The sequence below is a fragment of the Urocampus carinirostris genome, chromosome 7 (genome assembly GCF_059441175.1).
Source record: "Urocampus carinirostris isolate Australia breed hairy pipefish chromosome 7, RoL_Ucar_1.0, whole genome shotgun sequence".
Lineage (NCBI taxonomy): Eukaryota > Metazoa > Chordata > Actinopteri > Syngnathiformes > Syngnathidae > Urocampus > Urocampus carinirostris.
In genome coordinates this window covers 12797246-12816185 of record NC_142355.1, presented here as the reverse complement: position 1 = coordinate 12816185, position 18940 = coordinate 12797246, and the positions used below count along the sequence as shown (strand labels likewise).

At 38.4% G+C, this 18940-nt stretch overlaps 1 protein-coding gene across 3 annotated transcripts in view; it reads left to right on the top strand.

The window, feature by feature from the left end:
* kiaa1549la (KIAA1549-like a) overlaps nucleotides 1–18940 on the top strand; it is a 195446-nt gene that overhangs the window by 109590 nt on the left and 66916 nt on the right. For 2 of the 3 annotated variants that reach the window (XM_088339767.1, XM_088339766.1), the window contains exons 10-12: nucleotides 2099–2270; nucleotides 6133–6293; nucleotides 11916–11951. In XM_088339767.1, coding sequence (XP_088195893.1) covers nucleotides 2099–2270; nucleotides 6133–6293; nucleotides 11916–11951 — 369 coding nt within the window. The remainder of the gene's footprint in view (nucleotides 1–2098; nucleotides 2271–6132; nucleotides 6294–11915; nucleotides 11952–18940) is intronic. The other variant, XM_088339768.1, reaches the window with a different exon arrangement.

Below are 18940 nucleotides of genomic sequence, written 5' to 3'. Positions count from 1 at the left end.
GTCCACTTAAAAATACTTCCACAGAAATACAACAAAAATACTACACAACAAATACAAAACTAAATATTAAATATAGGGCTTAAAAACAGGGACCTCATATATAATTAAATTCTGAAAAAGAAAAAATAGTATAGAATTACTACAAAAATACTACAGTGATACTATATTACAAAATAGTATTACAGAATTATTTACTCCAAAAATACTACAAAAAGACAACTACAGTTATATTACAAAAATACTAAAGAAAAATGACTAAAAGACTACTATGGAAATGCTACAAAAATTCTACAAAAAGACTACTAAAAATACTGCTTTGGAAATACATAGAGTATACTTTTACTGAAATACTAATAAAATACCAATCCATAATAATATAATATAAAATATGATGAGAGAAAACTGCAAATTACACCAATAGCATTACTACCAAAATTCTCCTGTGAAATATCACAAAAATTCTACAAAAAATAAACTACAGTAATACTGAACTACAAAAATATTACAGAAATATTACAGATATACAACACACATTCTAATATGGAAATACTACATAAAACAACAGACTAAAAAAATAATAATACTACAGTAATACTCCAAAAATACCATTATCATAAAACTACTGTAAAAATACAAAAATACTATGAAAATACTACAGATATACAACAACAAAAATCTAATTTTGAAATACAACAAAAGTACTGACACTAATACTACGATTTAAATACTACATAAAAAACTACAGAACTTCAATAAAAATCCGACTTCAGAAATACTAAAAATAACCCTAAAAAACCCCTACAGTAATACTTCAAAAATAAATAAAAAACTGATGTGGTTAAAACAGGGACCTAATTTACTTTTTGCTCTAACTGTGGTCGTTTCAAAATAAATTTGATGAAACTAATATATTTCAAAAGAAGTATAACATGTCACATGCAGCCCCTGACTCCAAATAGTTGTCCACCTCTGGAGTAGAACATAGAATGTGTTGTAGTAGGAAAAATAAATTATCAAGTAATAGGGGGTCCAAATCTAATTTTGCTTAGGGCCCCATGTAGGCTTGGGCTGGTCCTGTCCACAAATATATCTGCAATTTATATTCGGGGTTTTTAATGTTGCGTGTGCATTTTTCAAAACATGATTATTAGAGCTTGAGTAAATCACAAATATATTTGTTTTTGAGAAAAATCTCTCCCTACATAGGCTTTGTGTAAAAATGATTACATTTTTTGTTTACAAGAAGTTCTTCCCATTACAATTTACCACAGCGAATCACTACCTTAATTTTTTGTGCAGGGCCCGAAATAAATGTCCTTGTACCAATACACATTTCATAGTCCCTTGTTTAGGTGTAGCTGGCACCTTTCCTCCTAGTCGGCGATAGCCTTAAAATTGACAATAGCATGCAAATCATGTCAGATGCCGTTAATAACAAGGGAAGACAAAATGCAATAGCAAATTGAAGCCACCAAAGAGCAGTGTCCGTGTCATTTTTAAGCAGACTAGTTGAGAAACATGGACACAATTTCAAGCATTTACAAGCACGTTGATACTTGAAAACATCCATTCATTTATTATCTTCATCGCTTATCCTGAGTAGGGTCGTAGGGGTGCTGGAGCCCATTGCACCCATATCCGGGCAGTGAGCAGGGGACACCCTGAACCGGTTGCCAGCCAGTCACAGGGCACACAGAGACAGACAACTCACTCGTTCATTCACAAGTAGGGACAATTTGGACCGGCCAATTAACCTGACGTGCATGTTTTTGGGATGTGGGAGGACACCCATGCAAGCACGGGGAGAACATGCAAACTCCACACGGGAAGGTCCGATCCCATGACCTCAGAACTGTGCCTCGGACACGCTAACCACTCATCCGCCATACTGCTCTTCCTTGAAAACATAACATTAAAATTCAAAAATTTGCAAGGATTTCAAGCAACCATACGAGTTGTTGAGATTAACAGCAACTTCCAGAGATGTTTTAGAGAAGATATTAGGACCTAAAGAAGTTGTGCAATTTGCCAATCTGTCATTTTTATAAAAATGAATACACATTATAAATAACACGATTCCTTGGATCTCTTTTCTCAGATGGTAAACATGCGGCGGCTTCCTGGTCCCAAGAACCCAGCAGAGTTGACGTACTATGCCCAAATGAACGGAGCGCCCATCAGTGGAACCACGGCAGCCAAGACACTGAGCAGTCTGGACTCTCAGACTATGGCACTGACTCTGGGTTACTTTGTTCAAGTACAGGCTGAACGTAAGATAGTGCTTTATTGATTCTTATGTTGGTTGTGTATTCTGAAACAGTAAGTTGCTACCTTTCAAAAATGTGGTTAGCAATCAAAGTCAAATCATATTACAGTAGTTAGCTTGATTACTTTTATTTAACACATCACTACTGTCAGGGACCCACTCAGGTTGGTGAAGGAGTACAGTGCAAAATTAAAGATTAGTGTAGTAACAGAGGTCTTTATTGCATAGAGTTTGGTACACAGGTACTGAGGAAAAGATCGTGGTCCAAGATGAAGGCGAGGGGTCAGTGGTCCAGTAAACTCAGCAAGAACGGCAGTACATTATAGCTATAATTATAACTATCACCTTATCCTCCTTGTTTTATAACCTTATCTTCTCTGTTCCTTATCTTCTTGGTTTCTTTACTTCACTGTGAATGTATGAGACTGGAGTGTCATGCCCAATTTCGTTGTCACAATATGTTAACCCATTTTGTAACAATGACAATAAAGATATATTCTATTTTATTCTATTCTATTCTACAAGAGTTTGTCAGATGAAACTTGTGATCGAGAAGGGCAGGCAAGGGTTAGTTACACTCGAATACCAAAAGACTGAGACAAGAGTGTTGGGAGGTGTCAAGGAAGGCAACAAGCTAGCACAGGACCAAGGAGAGAGAGTGTTAAAATAGTAACAAGGGAGAGTCATGATAGGAGTTAAATCTGGACAAGTAACTGCAGCTGTGAGGAAAATTGAACCTGAAGATGACCAAATATAGTAAGATTGAGCGAGATAGAGGAAGAAGAGAGTGTTTAGCCGTGTTACCTGAAAAAGCACACACAAACATACACGATACTCTTTAAGCTCAAGTCAACGATGCCAAACTGGCAAAAATAGATAAGTAATGCCCAAATGCCAATGCACAAATGGCTAATACCGACACTTCAAGTGAGTGAAAGGTTTCCTGAAGGTAAGTGAGGCTTAGAAGAAAACGCAAGATAACAGCAGGGATATGCCATTTCAGAACATAATTTACATTTAATACAACATCAAGATGATAACCAGATGGAGCAATGATCTTACTTTCCATTCGTTGCTATTTGAGCTATAAGTCCTGAGAACTTTCAACATGGTGCAGTATGTGTTCTCAAAAGGTTACTTTAAAATGATCAGACTTGTGCCGTTTTTTACTTATTTAGGGCTGCTGTCTTCTTTCGACAAATTATAAGAGCAATGCAATTTGTACCGTGTTGTATGTCTGCCTCGATACTCACACCCTCAGACTAAAATGCTTGATAATACCCACTTCTGAAGCACTTCTCATCTGAAAATGTTACCATGAGCAAATTGTGTTTGGGTCATTTGCATTTTAGCTGACAGACTCAGTCCTAGCAATTATTCCATTTAAAAAGCTTTTGATTTGTGTTCAGGGGAAATTGTGTTGTTCGTGTCTGCTGATGTTGTTCCCACTGAAGCATCTGAAGAGCACTTCATGTTCCCTCTCACCTATTTTCTTCCTCTTCCCGAGAAACTATAATTAACTAAGTGGAGTCTACCCAACAATGTGTCATGTTTTTCAGGAATGTCTTGGAATGCCTCTTTCACATATTGCTGCTGAAGACCTTCTGTACGCAGACATTTAAAGCCCTGCATAAAATATCCCCCCTAATATGTCCATTTTGTTAGTTTCAGTCACTTAATTCAAAAATTAATTTCATTACCTTCCTGATTATTGACACCAAAAATTATTATTACTTTATTAAATTAAATTACTACATATTATATACAGTATATACAGTATATATTTATATATATATATATATATATATATATATATATATATATATATATATATATATATATATATATATATATATATATATATAAATATATATATATATATATAAATATATATATATATATATATATATATATATATATATAAATATATATATATATATATATATATATATATATATATATACAGGGTTGGATAGGGTTACTTTAACTTGATTACTTTCAATTACTTTTGGATTACTCCAATACCAAATTTGCTAACAAAAGACAAAAGAAACTAAATATGAATAAAATGATGACTCACACACGTGGTAAGCTTTCTCTCCTGGCTTTGATCTTTTTGATCTCCGGCAAAACTAACATAAAATGCGACAGAAACAAAATGAAAAGAAATCCAAACAGCTTGCCAACATCATTTTTGCCGTTTCATGTATTTCGTTACTCCCCAAGCCTGCACAAAATTTAGTAATTTTATTCATATTTAGTTTCTTTTGTCTTTATTAGGTATTGGAGTAATCCAAAAGTAATTGAAAGTAATCAAGTTAAAGTAACCCTACCCAACCCTGTATATATATATATATATATTGTGTGTGTGTGTGTGTGTGTGTGTGTGTGTATGGTATTGGCTGACTGCTCATTCCAAAAGAGATGTCTACTTCTAATGGGTTTTACAATACTTACATTCTCAACAGGATGATTAAAAAAATATATATATCGGGAGAGAAATCCGTCCCCGCTCAAAACCGAACTTAATGACTGACATTTTATGCCCAAATCGGTCTCCCGGGTTTTACTATAAACCCACTTGCTCAGACTTAGAAAAAAGGTCCATTATCCAACTGGCAATGAATAGTCCAGGATATCACTCGCCTACTACACCAATAACTCATCCTGCGACTGTCAGAACGCAGATACAGGACGTATGATTCGAGACAGCCCGCCTCTGGAAAAGCCTGATTTTGTCTGCCATCACCTTTATAACCAAGCCCCGCTGACCCATCCAATCAGTCTACCCTCATTGACCACTACGAGCTGCTGACCATTTACTACTGGTGACATACAACCTGACATGTTTGCCGATTCAGGCGCCTGTGACTGCCCAATTGGCGCCAACAGCCCTGAGAGCTGATTGGTTCAGAAACTCCTTTTAGATCCCGGGCTTTCCAGAGGAAGCCGTCAGATTGTTGCGAACCTTCGCTCCCAGCTAGGCAAGCTCATTCCGTCTGACATTTTCCAGCCCTGTTTTCTTCTGCCTAATACCTGTTGCCGACCTGTTTCTGGACCCGTTTCTGCTCTGATCTGCCATCCCGACCACCGATCTGTTTTGCCCTGTTTCTCGCCTGATACCTGTTGGCGACCTCTTTTCCGAACTTGATACCGCCCTTGCTCTCCTGTCCCGGCTAGTGACCAGTATCCCTTCAGTCTACGATTATCCTCACTCGACACGGAAGCGCCACTTCCGCGTTCCTGCCACCTGCTACCCGTGTCCGTCGATCCTCGGTTCGTGGAAGCAAGCCCTGCTCTCCCTCTTTATCAATAAAACCGAGTAAACAAACGCTACTGGGTCCTGTCTCCATTTCTGGCCCGTGACACAACCAAATATGTAAATACAAACTGAACCTCTGACTTTTATTTTGTAGTTGGAAATACGGCTTAGAGGCGAATAGGTAGAATATCCCTATGACTCCCCTCATATTCCTTTCTTGAGACGGCGCCACCGTAACTGTATTTAGATATATGAATACGCCCACCATCATTAATGGTCCCTACAGATTAAGTATTGTATGCAACATTGTGAACAAAGGAGGAACAGTTAGCTATTAGAGGACACTTTGAGTCGTGATCTGCTTTCAATAATTAACTAAAAAAGAAAAAAAGGAGCAAGAAAAGTAATTGTTCTTCCTTCTGAAACACGTTATTTGCAACACTGAGTATAATAACCTTGTTATATGCATAACAACTGAAGTTTACTTTGCACATGGAAAAAACAAGCACGATGCAAGGACGTAAGACTGTTTCCTAGTGCTGCCTATCTCCTTTGGCATGAGTCCAATTTCAAGTGCTAATGATGGCTTGTTATTTGTGCTCAGCTGTTGTGAAGATGCCGCAGAGTAACTTGTGGATCATGGCCATCCTCACGCCTCTCTTCTTGCTGATTGTGGTAATCGGCATGGTGGTCTTCATTCTCTGCAAGAGGAACAGGGTAATCTTCAAAGCAGGCGCCTTCAGGACCTTCAAAAGCCGCTCTAAGGTAGGTCAACCTCATCTTCATTTGCCAGCTGTCATTTCGGAAGCTCTCCCCTCTCTTTCTTTTTTTCCCCTCCAATAAAGGATGAGGACATTCTGGGGATGGTTGAACACATTTGTAGTGTTTTATGGTCACCCCTACAAAATGCTTGCATATCCAATTTATAAATATTGCATAACTGGGATGTGTCACACGTCACACTAAGAAGTGATTGTGTTAAATTGTCCCTTGCGGTCATAAACGTTGGATCCCATCTGTGTGGGCCTTGGCTCGTTTATTTTTCTCGCTGCCCAATAGCCCTTGGTCAGCGCTAATCATGCATGTTCCAAAGACTAATGAGCATGGAGGAGAAGAGCAAGGATCACTGCACTGCAAGGGAAACCTTTAGGTTACAATCGCCCTTTAAATTGTACCATTCAGCGACATTCATCCGGAGTTAAATAATGAGACATTATTCCAAATGTACAGCGCAGGTTAAAGAATTATTAATGGCTGGTTGGAGTTCAAATGTGCGTAGGTCTCAACGGTTTGTTACTCATTCCTCATAAAAATGATTCAAAATAATGACACTTTACGTTAATGGTAGGTTTGAAGTTTAGTAGACGCTCAAAATAAGGAGAGAAGACACACATCAATTTTGCAAGGAGAACAGGGAAGCGAGTCCTCAAATGAAAAATACCTACCTGTTCTAAAGGCCCTCCCCTGAGTACTTTCTCTTTATTAAATCTCCTAAGATACAAAAGCAGATGAATTGAATCATCTTTATTGTCATTGAAAACAACGCAGTGAACGTTGTATGCAGAAAGATTAGACATGGTGTTTTGAAGATGAAGTTATGAAGATTTTAAAGTGAAAAAAAGGCAGGGAAAACAAATTGACATAGTGCTTGAGCTATGCCTAAGTTAAAACTAATGGAATTTTTGTGAAAACAAAGGATAGTGCATCGTAAAAATAGTGCAATAAAAAGAAGTGTGATAACTGATAACATTTAGCAGCTCTTTCCTAAAGGGTGTGGTAATCAAAGAGCAGCAACACAATTGGCTCCTAGTGGCAATGATGTAAACAGTTGATAAGTAAAAACAAAAAATAGCGCAAATTACCGTATTTTCCGCACTATAAGGCGCACCTAAAAGCCTTTATTTTTTTCAAAAGCTGACCATGCGCCTTATAATACAGTGCGCCTTATTTATGGATCAATTTTAAAATTGCAAAGTTTTCCAACTAACTTGCAGCCACCGACTAGATTTTCCCCCGAACGCCAAGTAGTACGCGGTGTATGCTGGGATTTATTTACCGGCGTTTCATTGGCTAACCAATGTGTCAATCATCATTTGAATCGATCACTATTGGCTAAAGTTATTCGGAGGTCAAGGGGCGGATCCTTTTTATCATTTACAGGCTGGCATTGGCTTGAACGGCAAACAAAGCCTGCAATTGGCCGAAAAAGATGAATGCGTATAGCATGTGGCTGACGGCATAGAGAAAGCATTTTTTTTCTATTCTGTATTTGTAAATATTTTATTCTCCTGGATTTACTACCCTCACAGATATAAGAGGACATTGGCTGCACATTATTATGAATACAACGACTTCAGTGAGCTACTCCGGGTTATATATTGTCCCTGTATCTTGTTTCAGACTGAACTCGATGTTTCTGTGATAAGCGGTGCAGATAATGGATGGAATGGAGTGTCTATTTTTAAATTAAACTCAATTCCAAGTGTTTATTGTCATATGCACAGTAAAGTTGCGAGCGAAAAAGAAAATAGATACAAAGGAATGGTTGGTATTTCTTGAATCCCAAGACTTTAACCTTCCGAATGATGGAACGATGCATTTGAGTGACATCGTACGGACACCGCATCCGCACGTGTTCTCGACACGTATTTGCGTCTTTGCAAGCTTTGGGAATGTTAAGGGGGTAATAAGTTGGACTGAACTATCTGACTGTTTTGTCGACGTTCCCATTGTAGCGCCTTATAATCCGGTGCGTCTTATGTATGTCAAAAATAGGACCAAAAACTATTTTTTCGGGGTGCGCCCTATTACCCGGTGTGCCTTATAGTGCGGAAAATACGGTAATGGATAAAATAGCATCAGGCATCTTATGCAATCTCCTTTGCAGGTATCTATTACTAAAAACAGAAAAAACTTATCAATTAAAATGAAAATGTCACTGAGAAATTACCCAATTCACATGACACTTATTTAGCAAGTTGTTTACAGTTATTACTTATATTTGTTTCTGTACGAAAAATTGAACTTTTTTGTGAATTGATGAAGAATAAAAGCAGCTAAAAAAATCAAGGATGTGTACAAAGCACCCGTGAACAGACATGGCTTTAAAGAACCAGAATTTCTGCAAATGTTTTGTCTTAATCAGGATATTCACTGCATTTGAACTTACTAAAGTGGATTATTTATATTTCTAACATCACTGTTTGTTATCAACATTAGTTATTTAAATGCAAGCAATATTTGATTTAACATTTTAATTGGGTATTGGGTAAGCGTTGAGGTACCTTGTTAACGTCAGTGGTCAAGGTCAGTGCTGTCAGCTGAAATATCGTATTAAGAGCACAACACAATGATGCCCTTAACCAAAAAGATGCCATTTCCATGTTTAACTTTCAACACTATACTTGTGTAGACTACCTAGCTCTAGAAATTTCCTTCTTTTCAACCTTACATTCGTTAATTATTTTCTCTTTCTTTTTCTATTGAAACTATGGCAGATTGCTGTCTATGTAATTACAGTCTCTATAGAAAGCAAAAAATGAAAACGTGTGGACAAAATCAAGTAGAGATTGCTAAACATTGAGCTGTGTTGCGCAACATGTGCATCATTCCTATATGGTAATAACTTACTGTATATGTCACTTTCCTCAGTTGTTGTTCCACCGGCTTTTAAGACCGCTTTTATTAAACCTACACTGAAACGACCCAACCTTGATCCAGAAAGCTTATGTAATTATATACCTGTGTCAAATCTACCGTTTCTTTTTAAAGTACTTGAAAAAGTTGTGGCACAGCATCTGAATGTTTTTTTGAATCTATGCAATCAGGATTTAGGGCTAACCACTCTACTGAGACAACCCTGATTAAGGTAACCAATGATCTTCTACTGCACATGGACTCCGGCGCTTCATCACTCTTGCTGCTGCTGGACCTTAGTGCTGCCTTTGACACTGTGGACCATAAAATCTTACTAGACCGGTTGGAAAAATGGATTGGTCTCTCAGGAACTGTCCTCTTATGGTTCAGATCCTACCTCTCAGATAGGACGTGCTGTGTTAAATATGGTGAAATTACATCTGAGACCTTTAGTGGGACCTGTGGTGTTCCGCAGGGTTCAGAACTTGGCCCCCTTCTTTTCAGCATTTACATGCTTCCATCAGGTGATATCATTCCCAAGTATACAACCAGTTTCCATTGCTACGCAGATGACACTCAACTATATCTTCTGATGGATGAATCTGGCACACTGAACCGTAGAAATTTGGAGGCCTGCCTCACGAACATAAAAGAATGGAAGTCACTCAACTTCTTAGGCCTTAACTCTTAAAAGACTGAAATGTTAGTAATTGGTCCATCTTAATGTCAAGACTTGTTCTCAAAAACTGCTCTGAACATTGGCAAATGTAATATCACCCAGAGTGACTCAATTCATGCGTTTGTTATCTTCCGTCTCAATTACTGTAATGCACTACTCTCCAGTCTCCCGAAGTCCAAAATCAAAAGCCTGCAGCTGCTACAAGATTTTGCAGTAATGCTTTAAAATAAGAAAGGAAAGTTTGATTACATGACCCCGATTTTAGCTAACCTGCATTGGCTCCCTGTTAGCCTAAGATTTGATTTTAAGGTTCTGTTGGTATAATCATGCATAGCCTTGCTCCCTCATATCTTTCAGATTTAATTTTGCCCTATGTTCCGGTCCGGAACCTTTGCTCTGAACTCATGTGCGGTCCCTTCTCAAGATGTCTTCATTTTCCCCATGTTTTTGAGTTTTTCCTCGCCATCATGTAGGTTTTAGATCAGGGGAGGGTGTAATAAAAGTATGTGGTTTGCAATAATATAAGGTCTGTGCAGCCCTTTGAGCCTCCTTGTGATTAAGGGGTGTACAAATAAACAGGACTTGACATGACTTGACTACATTCCTTGGAAATCAGATAAAAATAGAGTTTGACCACAAGGAAAACCTAGTTTAGAGTATGTTTTTCAAATCTGAATGTGATAATATTAAAGGGCATTCTCTGCATGTAAGAGCTAACCCAGACAGTTCTTTTCATGTTATGAAAAACCTGAAGGCGTTTCTTGATCTTTAAGGTCTCATTGCTGACCACAACATGTTTATTACTCGTATTATTAAAAAAGATGGCATCCAACTTCCTTGCTTGAACCAACAAGTACAAAGTTCGAAGAATTACTGCATCCCTCACACTTCCTTGTAATACTTTTGTTAAAAATGTCAGAGTTTGGTCCGTAAAGTCAAAAGTGTGTCTATTAGCTGTCAGACAATAAGCACTCATGTCCAAGTCATGACATACAGTACCGTAAATTCCGGACTATAGAGCGCACCTGATTATAAGCTGCACCCACCACATTTTAAGAGGATAACCGCTTTTGTACTTACACAAGCCGCACCTGTATATAAGCCGCATGAGCCCACATTAAAACATGTAACAAAATCACGAAATTAACCCAAACCCGACTTTGTAACTGAATATGACGTACACAGTCCAAAAACAACAGCTGGCAAATTGAACAAAAAAATGATACTGGTGCTTAAGATATGACGCAGACCTGCAGAGTCCGGGTCCTGTTGAAAATAATCCAAGGAAAAAATTGTATATTTCCAAAGGTAAGGGTGGGAAAAATATATATACACTATTGTCCGCTGCGTCTACAAACACGTCTCACCTTTACTCCAATTCCCATCAGCCCCCATTGTATTCACCCCTTCTTTTTGATTCGCCCGTGGAAAACATATCAGAATACGTCTCTAAAATAAATACATTACAAAAATATACAGTTGCAAATACATATTATACATGGTTACACATATTTACAAAGAAAGACGGTACACCGAGAGTTTTCAAAGCTTTAATAATAATATTATAACTTTCATCCCAAACAGTGTCTGTGAAGGGTAGCAAAACGCTACTAGAAACACTCTCCCAACACAAGAAAACGGGTCTGTTAAAAAGAATACGGTACTTGTAAAAATCATGGTAAACCGTGCTCAGCTTCCTCCTTATAACTGACGTCATTAAAGTCGTCTTCCCCAATATGGGAAAGAGTCTTTATCATATAGACGTCGTCCTACGCTCCTTTATTCAAAAACACGCTGGCAACACACTCGCATATATTCCACCGGTCTAAATCTTACCTTTTGTACTCGAGCGCCGCTGGCGGCTGTTAGAAAAAATACATAAATTGGCCGCATCACTGAATAAGCCGCAGGGTTGAACATTTTGGGAAAAAAGTAGCGGCCTATAGTCCGTAATTTACGGTAAGTATAACATGATACTTCAATTTAACCTTTGTATTTTCTGTTCATCTTGCCCGGATTCATATTAATCACTTTCTGACATTTTTTTCCCTTAAAAACTCTTTCCTGTTCAGACATCATATCGGCGAGAGGGCAGTTACCACCACCAGGTACTGTCTGTAGTAGTTAAAGCCCGTATTGATGATTAAATGTTGTAAATGATTTGATCCTTGCATTTCTGTGTTTCGCTGCTTTTGCTGTGTGTAATCATGCATGTGGCTGTTTCATTGACATGCGAGATCATCCGGGGCTGCGACAAATGTGAAATGGCCGTGGGGAAATGCGAAAGGGACTGTCGTAAGGCTGTACAATTTCCAGTCTGTTCCCTAAGATTTAAAGTTATGGGATTGGCGTCAAGTGGCCGGGTTAAACACAGCGTCTGTAAAAGTAGCCTAATGGGTTTAATTCGGATGGCAGGCCGCCATTCTTTACAGGTGCTCGTAAACATGGACAATGGAATTGAAGCTAAATGCCGATGCGCTAAACTCCCATAAATAAAGATGCAAAATTGTGGCATAGCTTGGACTGCTTTGCCCCTTTTGTCATTCTCTGTGTTCTTCTGATTTAAAGACAACCAATGCTCGTAATTATTTACTTTTTAAGAATGATGTTTTAACTGTGCCATATAAATTAAGTAGCCCATAAAGGAGTGGCGCTTTGAAGCTGATTGCAAATAAGACAAGCTCACAAAGTTTCAAGTCATGAAGCTTTCTTCTCTTCTTCTCAAGTAAAAGAGATGCATGCCAACCTATTTGCATTATGTCAATAATGTTTCTTATCATTTAAATGGCGAAGGGAAGGATTAAGAACATTGAAACCCCTGCAAAATACATATGTATTTTATTATTTACAACTGGAAAATGTCCTGAATTTATGAAGTAGCCAAGATCAGGCCTACATTTTAAACGCTAAGCAGTAAGGCCATGATTGATCTTGTAGACCAGGGGTCGGGAACCTAGGGCTCGCGAGCCATATATGGCTCTTTCTATGAGTACCTATGGCTCAGAGACCAATTTGATTGCATGCAAAATTTCTCCATCTTGTTCAAAACCGGGAAAGTCTATGCTGTTCAGGTACACGTAAAGCCAAACCAAAGCAAATGTAAAGGAAACACTACGCAGTATATATAAGGCACGTTTTTCACTACAATTTACAGTCAAGGTGTCACACAAAAAAAGGGGGAAAAAAACTCGTTTTGGCTGTACAACGCTAAAGAAACCTTTATTTAAAAGTTCACTATATAATCTGTGTTCAGTGTTCAGATACTTTATGATGAATCCACAGAACTGTAAATACGCCAAAACACCGGAAGAGAACTTAGTCATTTGATTGGGTGAGTGGGAGGGATGGGTGGAGCTATGCAAAAAGTACAAGCATTCCCTCCCATCTCTCGCCAAAGGTAAGCACATAAGGCTCCCTATTCTCAGAATGTTGTGACGTTTTTACAAAATAAATGCTTGCATCTGGTTTTGAAACCAATATGTATGAAAAAAAGGGTCAAAAGGAGTTTAACCGATCTTGAGTAATTGCAAGAAAGAGACAAGTTTAAAGTGGGGTGTTTGTTGAATTTGGGACAGGGGCTCTGGCATTATTCTCTTTTCATAATTTTTATCAAATCATCAAAAATAAATGTGCTGAAGACTAAGCTTTTGTCTGGGGCGCGGGTTTAGCAATTTAGTAAATTTGTCTCATAATATATGGTGTGGCTCTTTCCCAAAATAAAATTAATATTTTTTGCTTTTATGGCTCTTTGAGTCAAAAAGGTTCCCGACCCCTGTTGTAGACCATAAAGTATTCCGTTGATATTTTCATAGATTTAAGGAAAGTGATCAGTTCATAGTTTAGTAGACACTCAAAAATAAGGAGAGAAGAAATCAATGGATTTTAAACTTGCAAGGAGAACAGGAGAATACTCAAACCTCAGATAACAAATTACAACCTGTTCGGAAAGCCTTTCCGTGAGTCCTTTCTTTGTATTAAACATCCTAGGTTAAGAAACCAGATCCGCCCTAGTAGGCAGGGTGGAAAAAAAAACAGCAAGATGATTGGCTAATAGCAACAATGATGTATAATGATGTGCATTATAGTCACAACAACAAACAACAGTAAGGTGTAATGGTCAAAATGGAAGGAAGGAACTGGCATCTACACCATTGTCCTTTCCAATTAAAACAAAATAAATGTATAATCTCGTCTCATTAGCTACACCGCTTATCCTCAGTAGGGTCGCGGGGGTGCTGGAGCCCATCCCAGCAATCATCAGGCAGTTGGCAGGGGACACCCTGAACTGGTAGCCAGCAATCGCAGGGCACACGGGGACAGACAACTCACTCGCTCATTCACACCTAGGGAGAATTTGAACTAGCCAATAAATCTGACACGCATGTTTTTGGAATGTGGGAGAAAACCGGAGTGCCCGGAGGAAACCCACTCAAGCACGGGGAGAACATACAAACTCCGCACAGGAAGTCTGGAGCTGGATTTGAACCCTTGCAGGAGGTTCCCAGGACATGAACTGTGCCGCACATGCGCTAACCACTGCGCCGCCGTGCTGCCTAAACGTATAATATGCACCCTTTTTATTTAACAGAAACAACCAAAAATAGTGCAGTACTGGATGACTGTCAGCTGGAACATACAGTTACGGTGCAATTAAATTAGAATATAGTACTCAAAAATATTTACAGTAAAATAATTCCTTATTGTAGTGGTAATGTAATCCGCTTCTCATTTCACAATGTAGAGCTTGTAAAATCTGTATTTATCTTCAAATATCGCTAAAGAACAGTAATGATATAACTTCACTTTCAATACGATACCTACATTGCAGCTCAGAGTATTGTACGACACTAATATGATCTCATCCTTTGTTTTTTGGAATTTGTATACTCATTGTCGTTTGTACTATTTTTTTCTCAAATCCAAATCGGGCAAAATGAGGAATATTTAGGTCGTTTCTGTTCTTTTAATTTTGATTAACATAATAAACCCAGGGGCAGCACGGCGGCGCAGTGGTTAGCGCATGTACGGCACAGTTCAAGTCATGGGAACCTCCCGCGTAGGTTCAAATCCAGCCAGACTTCCTGTGCGGAGTTTGTATGTTCTCCCCTTGCTTGCGTGGGTTTCCTCCGGGCACTCCGGTTTCCTCCCACATTCCAAAAACTTGCATTTCAGGTGAATTGGCCGGTCCAAATTGTCCCTAGGTGTGAATGAGCAAGTGAGTTGTCTGTCCCCGTCTGCCCTGCGATTGGCTGGCAACCAGTTCAGGGTGTCCCCTGCCCACTGCCCGATGATTGCTGGGATGGGCTCCAGCACCCCCGTGGCCCTACTGAGGATAAGCGGTGCAGCTAATGAGATGAGATGAGATTATAAACCCAGATTTTAATACTGGTCCTATACATTTTTGGGATATTTTTCTTTCAAGAAGCACAGTCTCTGCACACTCCTTCCAGATGCTAGCAAATAGAAAAGCAGGAGTGGAGCCTGAAATGGATTGCTTGTTTTCGTGCATAAATCAGAGATTTGTGATTATATTTTATTAATGGAATATGAGTAATATTGAGTGCCTCCTAGTGGTACAAAAGGAAAATTTCAATCAGTAAAAAACAAACAAACTTTAAATACTAATCAAAAATACATGAACTATCATCTCATCTCATCATCTGCACCGCTTATCCTCAGTAGGGTCGCGGGGGTGCTGGAACCCATGCCAGCAATCATCGGGGAGTGGGCAGGGGACACCCTGAACTGGTTGCCAGCCAATCGCAGGGCACACAGGGACAGACATAATACATAAATACACAATGTCACGTGTTGATATAGAGTATTTATATAGTGCTACATAAAATACACACTGTAATAAAAATACGGTAATATGCAATGTAGGGGTGTGGTTTAATGTGGGCTTTTACTCCCCCGGGTGGATTTAAAGAGCCTCATGGTTGGAGAAAATTGCCAATATTCGTACAAGTAATCTTTTAAGTTTAAGAATTGTCATGCTGGAAGTCATTCTTTTCAAAATACAAATTGCATTTTTTCCAAGTTCAAAAAACGATGAAGTCTGTATTGCAAAGCCATGGCCAGTGGTCAGTTTTCCGAGTATCAGATCACGTTCCTGTCGCATGCGCTTGAGCTATCAGCCCGCCTAGAGTGTTAAGCCTAAATCAATATAGATGTTGTGGGAATAGCTCATCTGCTGCACCTCATCAAGCTGCTGTCTGAGTTAAAATTAGACTGGAGGAGAAGAATGCAAGATCATTTAATGCAGCAGTGCTGAGTGGTCAGTAATTTCGACGATTTATATAAAGCATTACAGAAATGCGGCTCTCTTATTTTCTTTTGCAGGAGGCAACTGTATTATAAGGATGCATGATAAAACATGGGATGCATGGTGTTTTTCTCAAGGTTATGACCTTTTATTATGCCATCCATGGAATCTGTATGCTCCACATTGCTTGACCGCTTTATCACAGCAGACACTCAATAATGCATCCATATTTGCTCATGTGTTTACTATCTCGCCGGTGTGATACCATAATGGTTCTCGATGTATCACTCTCTTATCGTCAAGTACAATCTGCTCTGGGATACTGGAAGAATTTCAATTGTCCTGAATAACAAAAGGTGAAAATGCAGTGTAGGGTTGCAACAACGAATCGATCAAATCGATCATTAAACATCATCGATTTGTTGTGTCACGTGATTTATGCGCAAATTAACACGTGAATTTAAAGCAAATAAGAGTGCATTGAGTTTTGTTGTGACATTAAGGGTACATGCTTGTAGTAGCACTTTGGTCTGACCGAGGGAATTCGCTACAGTTTTTATTTGAAAAAATGTCTCACATATTTACAGGTATATAGCATACATTTATATTTATTTTTTGGGGCAGCACGGCGGCGCAGTGGTTAGCGCTTGTGCGGCACAGTTCATGTCTTGGGAACCTCCTGCGTGGGTTCAAATCCAGCTCCGGAGTTTGTATGTTCTCCCCGTGCTTACGTGGGTTTCCTCCGGGCACTCCGGTTTCCTTCCACGTTCCAAAAACATGCATTTCAGGTGAATTGGCCGGTCCAAATTGTCCCTAGCTGTGAATGAGCGAATGAGTTGTCTGTCCCTGTGTGCCCTGCGATTGACTGGCAGCCAGTTCAGGGTGTCCCCTGCCCACTGCCTGATGATTGCTGGGATGGGCTCCAGCACCCCCGCGACCCTACTGAGGATAAGCGGTACGGCTAATGAGATGAGATATTTATTTTTGTTTATCTTCAAGCTATTTCACAAACATTTGGATTTTTCTATCCGTCCAAAACTCCCAAATTTTAATTAAAAATATGTTTATCCAAAAATCCGATTCATTGATTGAACAAAACAGTAATCAACCAAATTATTGATTGTTGGTTGCAGCTCTAATGCAGTGATGCCATACCTCCCAACATCTACATTCTCCCTAGATTGTATATGTTTTTCTGATACTTCAAATTCTGTATGCCATATAACGATGTTTTGAGGGTAAAAAATTGATTTTCTTCATCGTTTTTTGTTAGACCGATCTCATCTTGCATATTTCTGCTCTAATCTGGATCGTCACAGTCACTGGTAGCAGACAACAGCATCATTGAGGACTGCTCATAATGTTGCAGTACGCTAGCAAATGTTATCCTCGATCAAGCAATTATTTTTTCGCACGTACTGTGGCACTGCTACGTATAATGAGCAACATTAAATCTACTGCAAGTGGCCAAAAAACAAATATGTGAAAATAATTGGTTGTGTTGTATATTTGGTAAAGCAAAAATTTCATTATCTTTGTTTTTATTCTACATAGTCTGTCCGGAGGAAAACAAAGCCTACTTACAACAAAGACAGTTAGTTCTTTGTTCCATTATCTCTTTGTTTTCTTATCCTCACTGTAAATGTGGAACTGGAGTCGTCCAATTTCGTTGTCACAGCATATCCCATGTTGTGAATAGGTGCTGCTTTCTGTTTGTAAGATTGATTATGCTTAATAATGGAAATTGCAATCATTGATTTGGAGAGAAATTTGATGAAATTAACAGCTATGTGCTATTAATGTGAATTAATTGATTATTTCATCAAAAAAATATGGTGTCATGTCTCTGTGAATTAAGTATAAATAGAAAGGTCGTTTACATAGAAACAAGAACTCTAAATTTAACCATAATATATCGAACTAGACTTTTATAAAATACATACTAGACTTCAATTTACTGGAGGAGTAAATCAACAACAGAAATCTTTTGGAATGGCACATCCACTTTGTTTAAAAAAACAAATCAAATTCAACTTGAAGAAAAACATGGGGAAGGTTAGAGCATGTGACAATAATAATCAAAAATGAAGATGCTTACTTAAATATGTTCATTCAAAGGATCCAATATTCCCTTCCAAATTTTATCGATGGGCTTCAAAAAAAACCCCTCCTCTGCTCACATTTATTATTAAATCCCATTGGTTACAAAAGTAGATATGCCTTAAAGCAAACAGCAAAATGATTGGACAATAATTACGGTAATGTAAACAGTTCATAATTTTATTTTGGTTTCTATATTTCCTGGACGGACGCAAGAGGTATGTTGCAAATCGGTCAATATACAGTACATGCCAATATTATGGAGCAGTTTATTTTATTCATCAATTCAGATAGTAATTTTTCTAAGGAACAATGTTGGGCGCTTTACTGAAAAACAGTTATTAGTTACTAGTTACTTCATTTAAAAAGTAATTGTGTTATCCCCAGATTACTGACACCCAAAAGAAGCGTGTTACTCTGAAAGTAAAAATAATTTTTAATAGCCATTTAATATAAGAAAATGTGTACATCAGCCCATGGATTAAGTGAACTGCATTCCTTGGCTTGTGCAGTCTTAGTAAAGTAGACTTAGTAGAGACACTCCATATCTATCAAACCACTCAAAAATTTCCTTCTCCATTTCTGGGTTTTGTCCAAGATATTTCTCCAGGCATGTTGTATTGGAAAAACATTCAGCACTCTTTTACCTTTATTACTTGCTTAAGTCTGTCCCATTTTTTTCGTTTCTTCGTTCCGGTAAAAACAGGGGTTGGAGACTACGCGCTACAATAA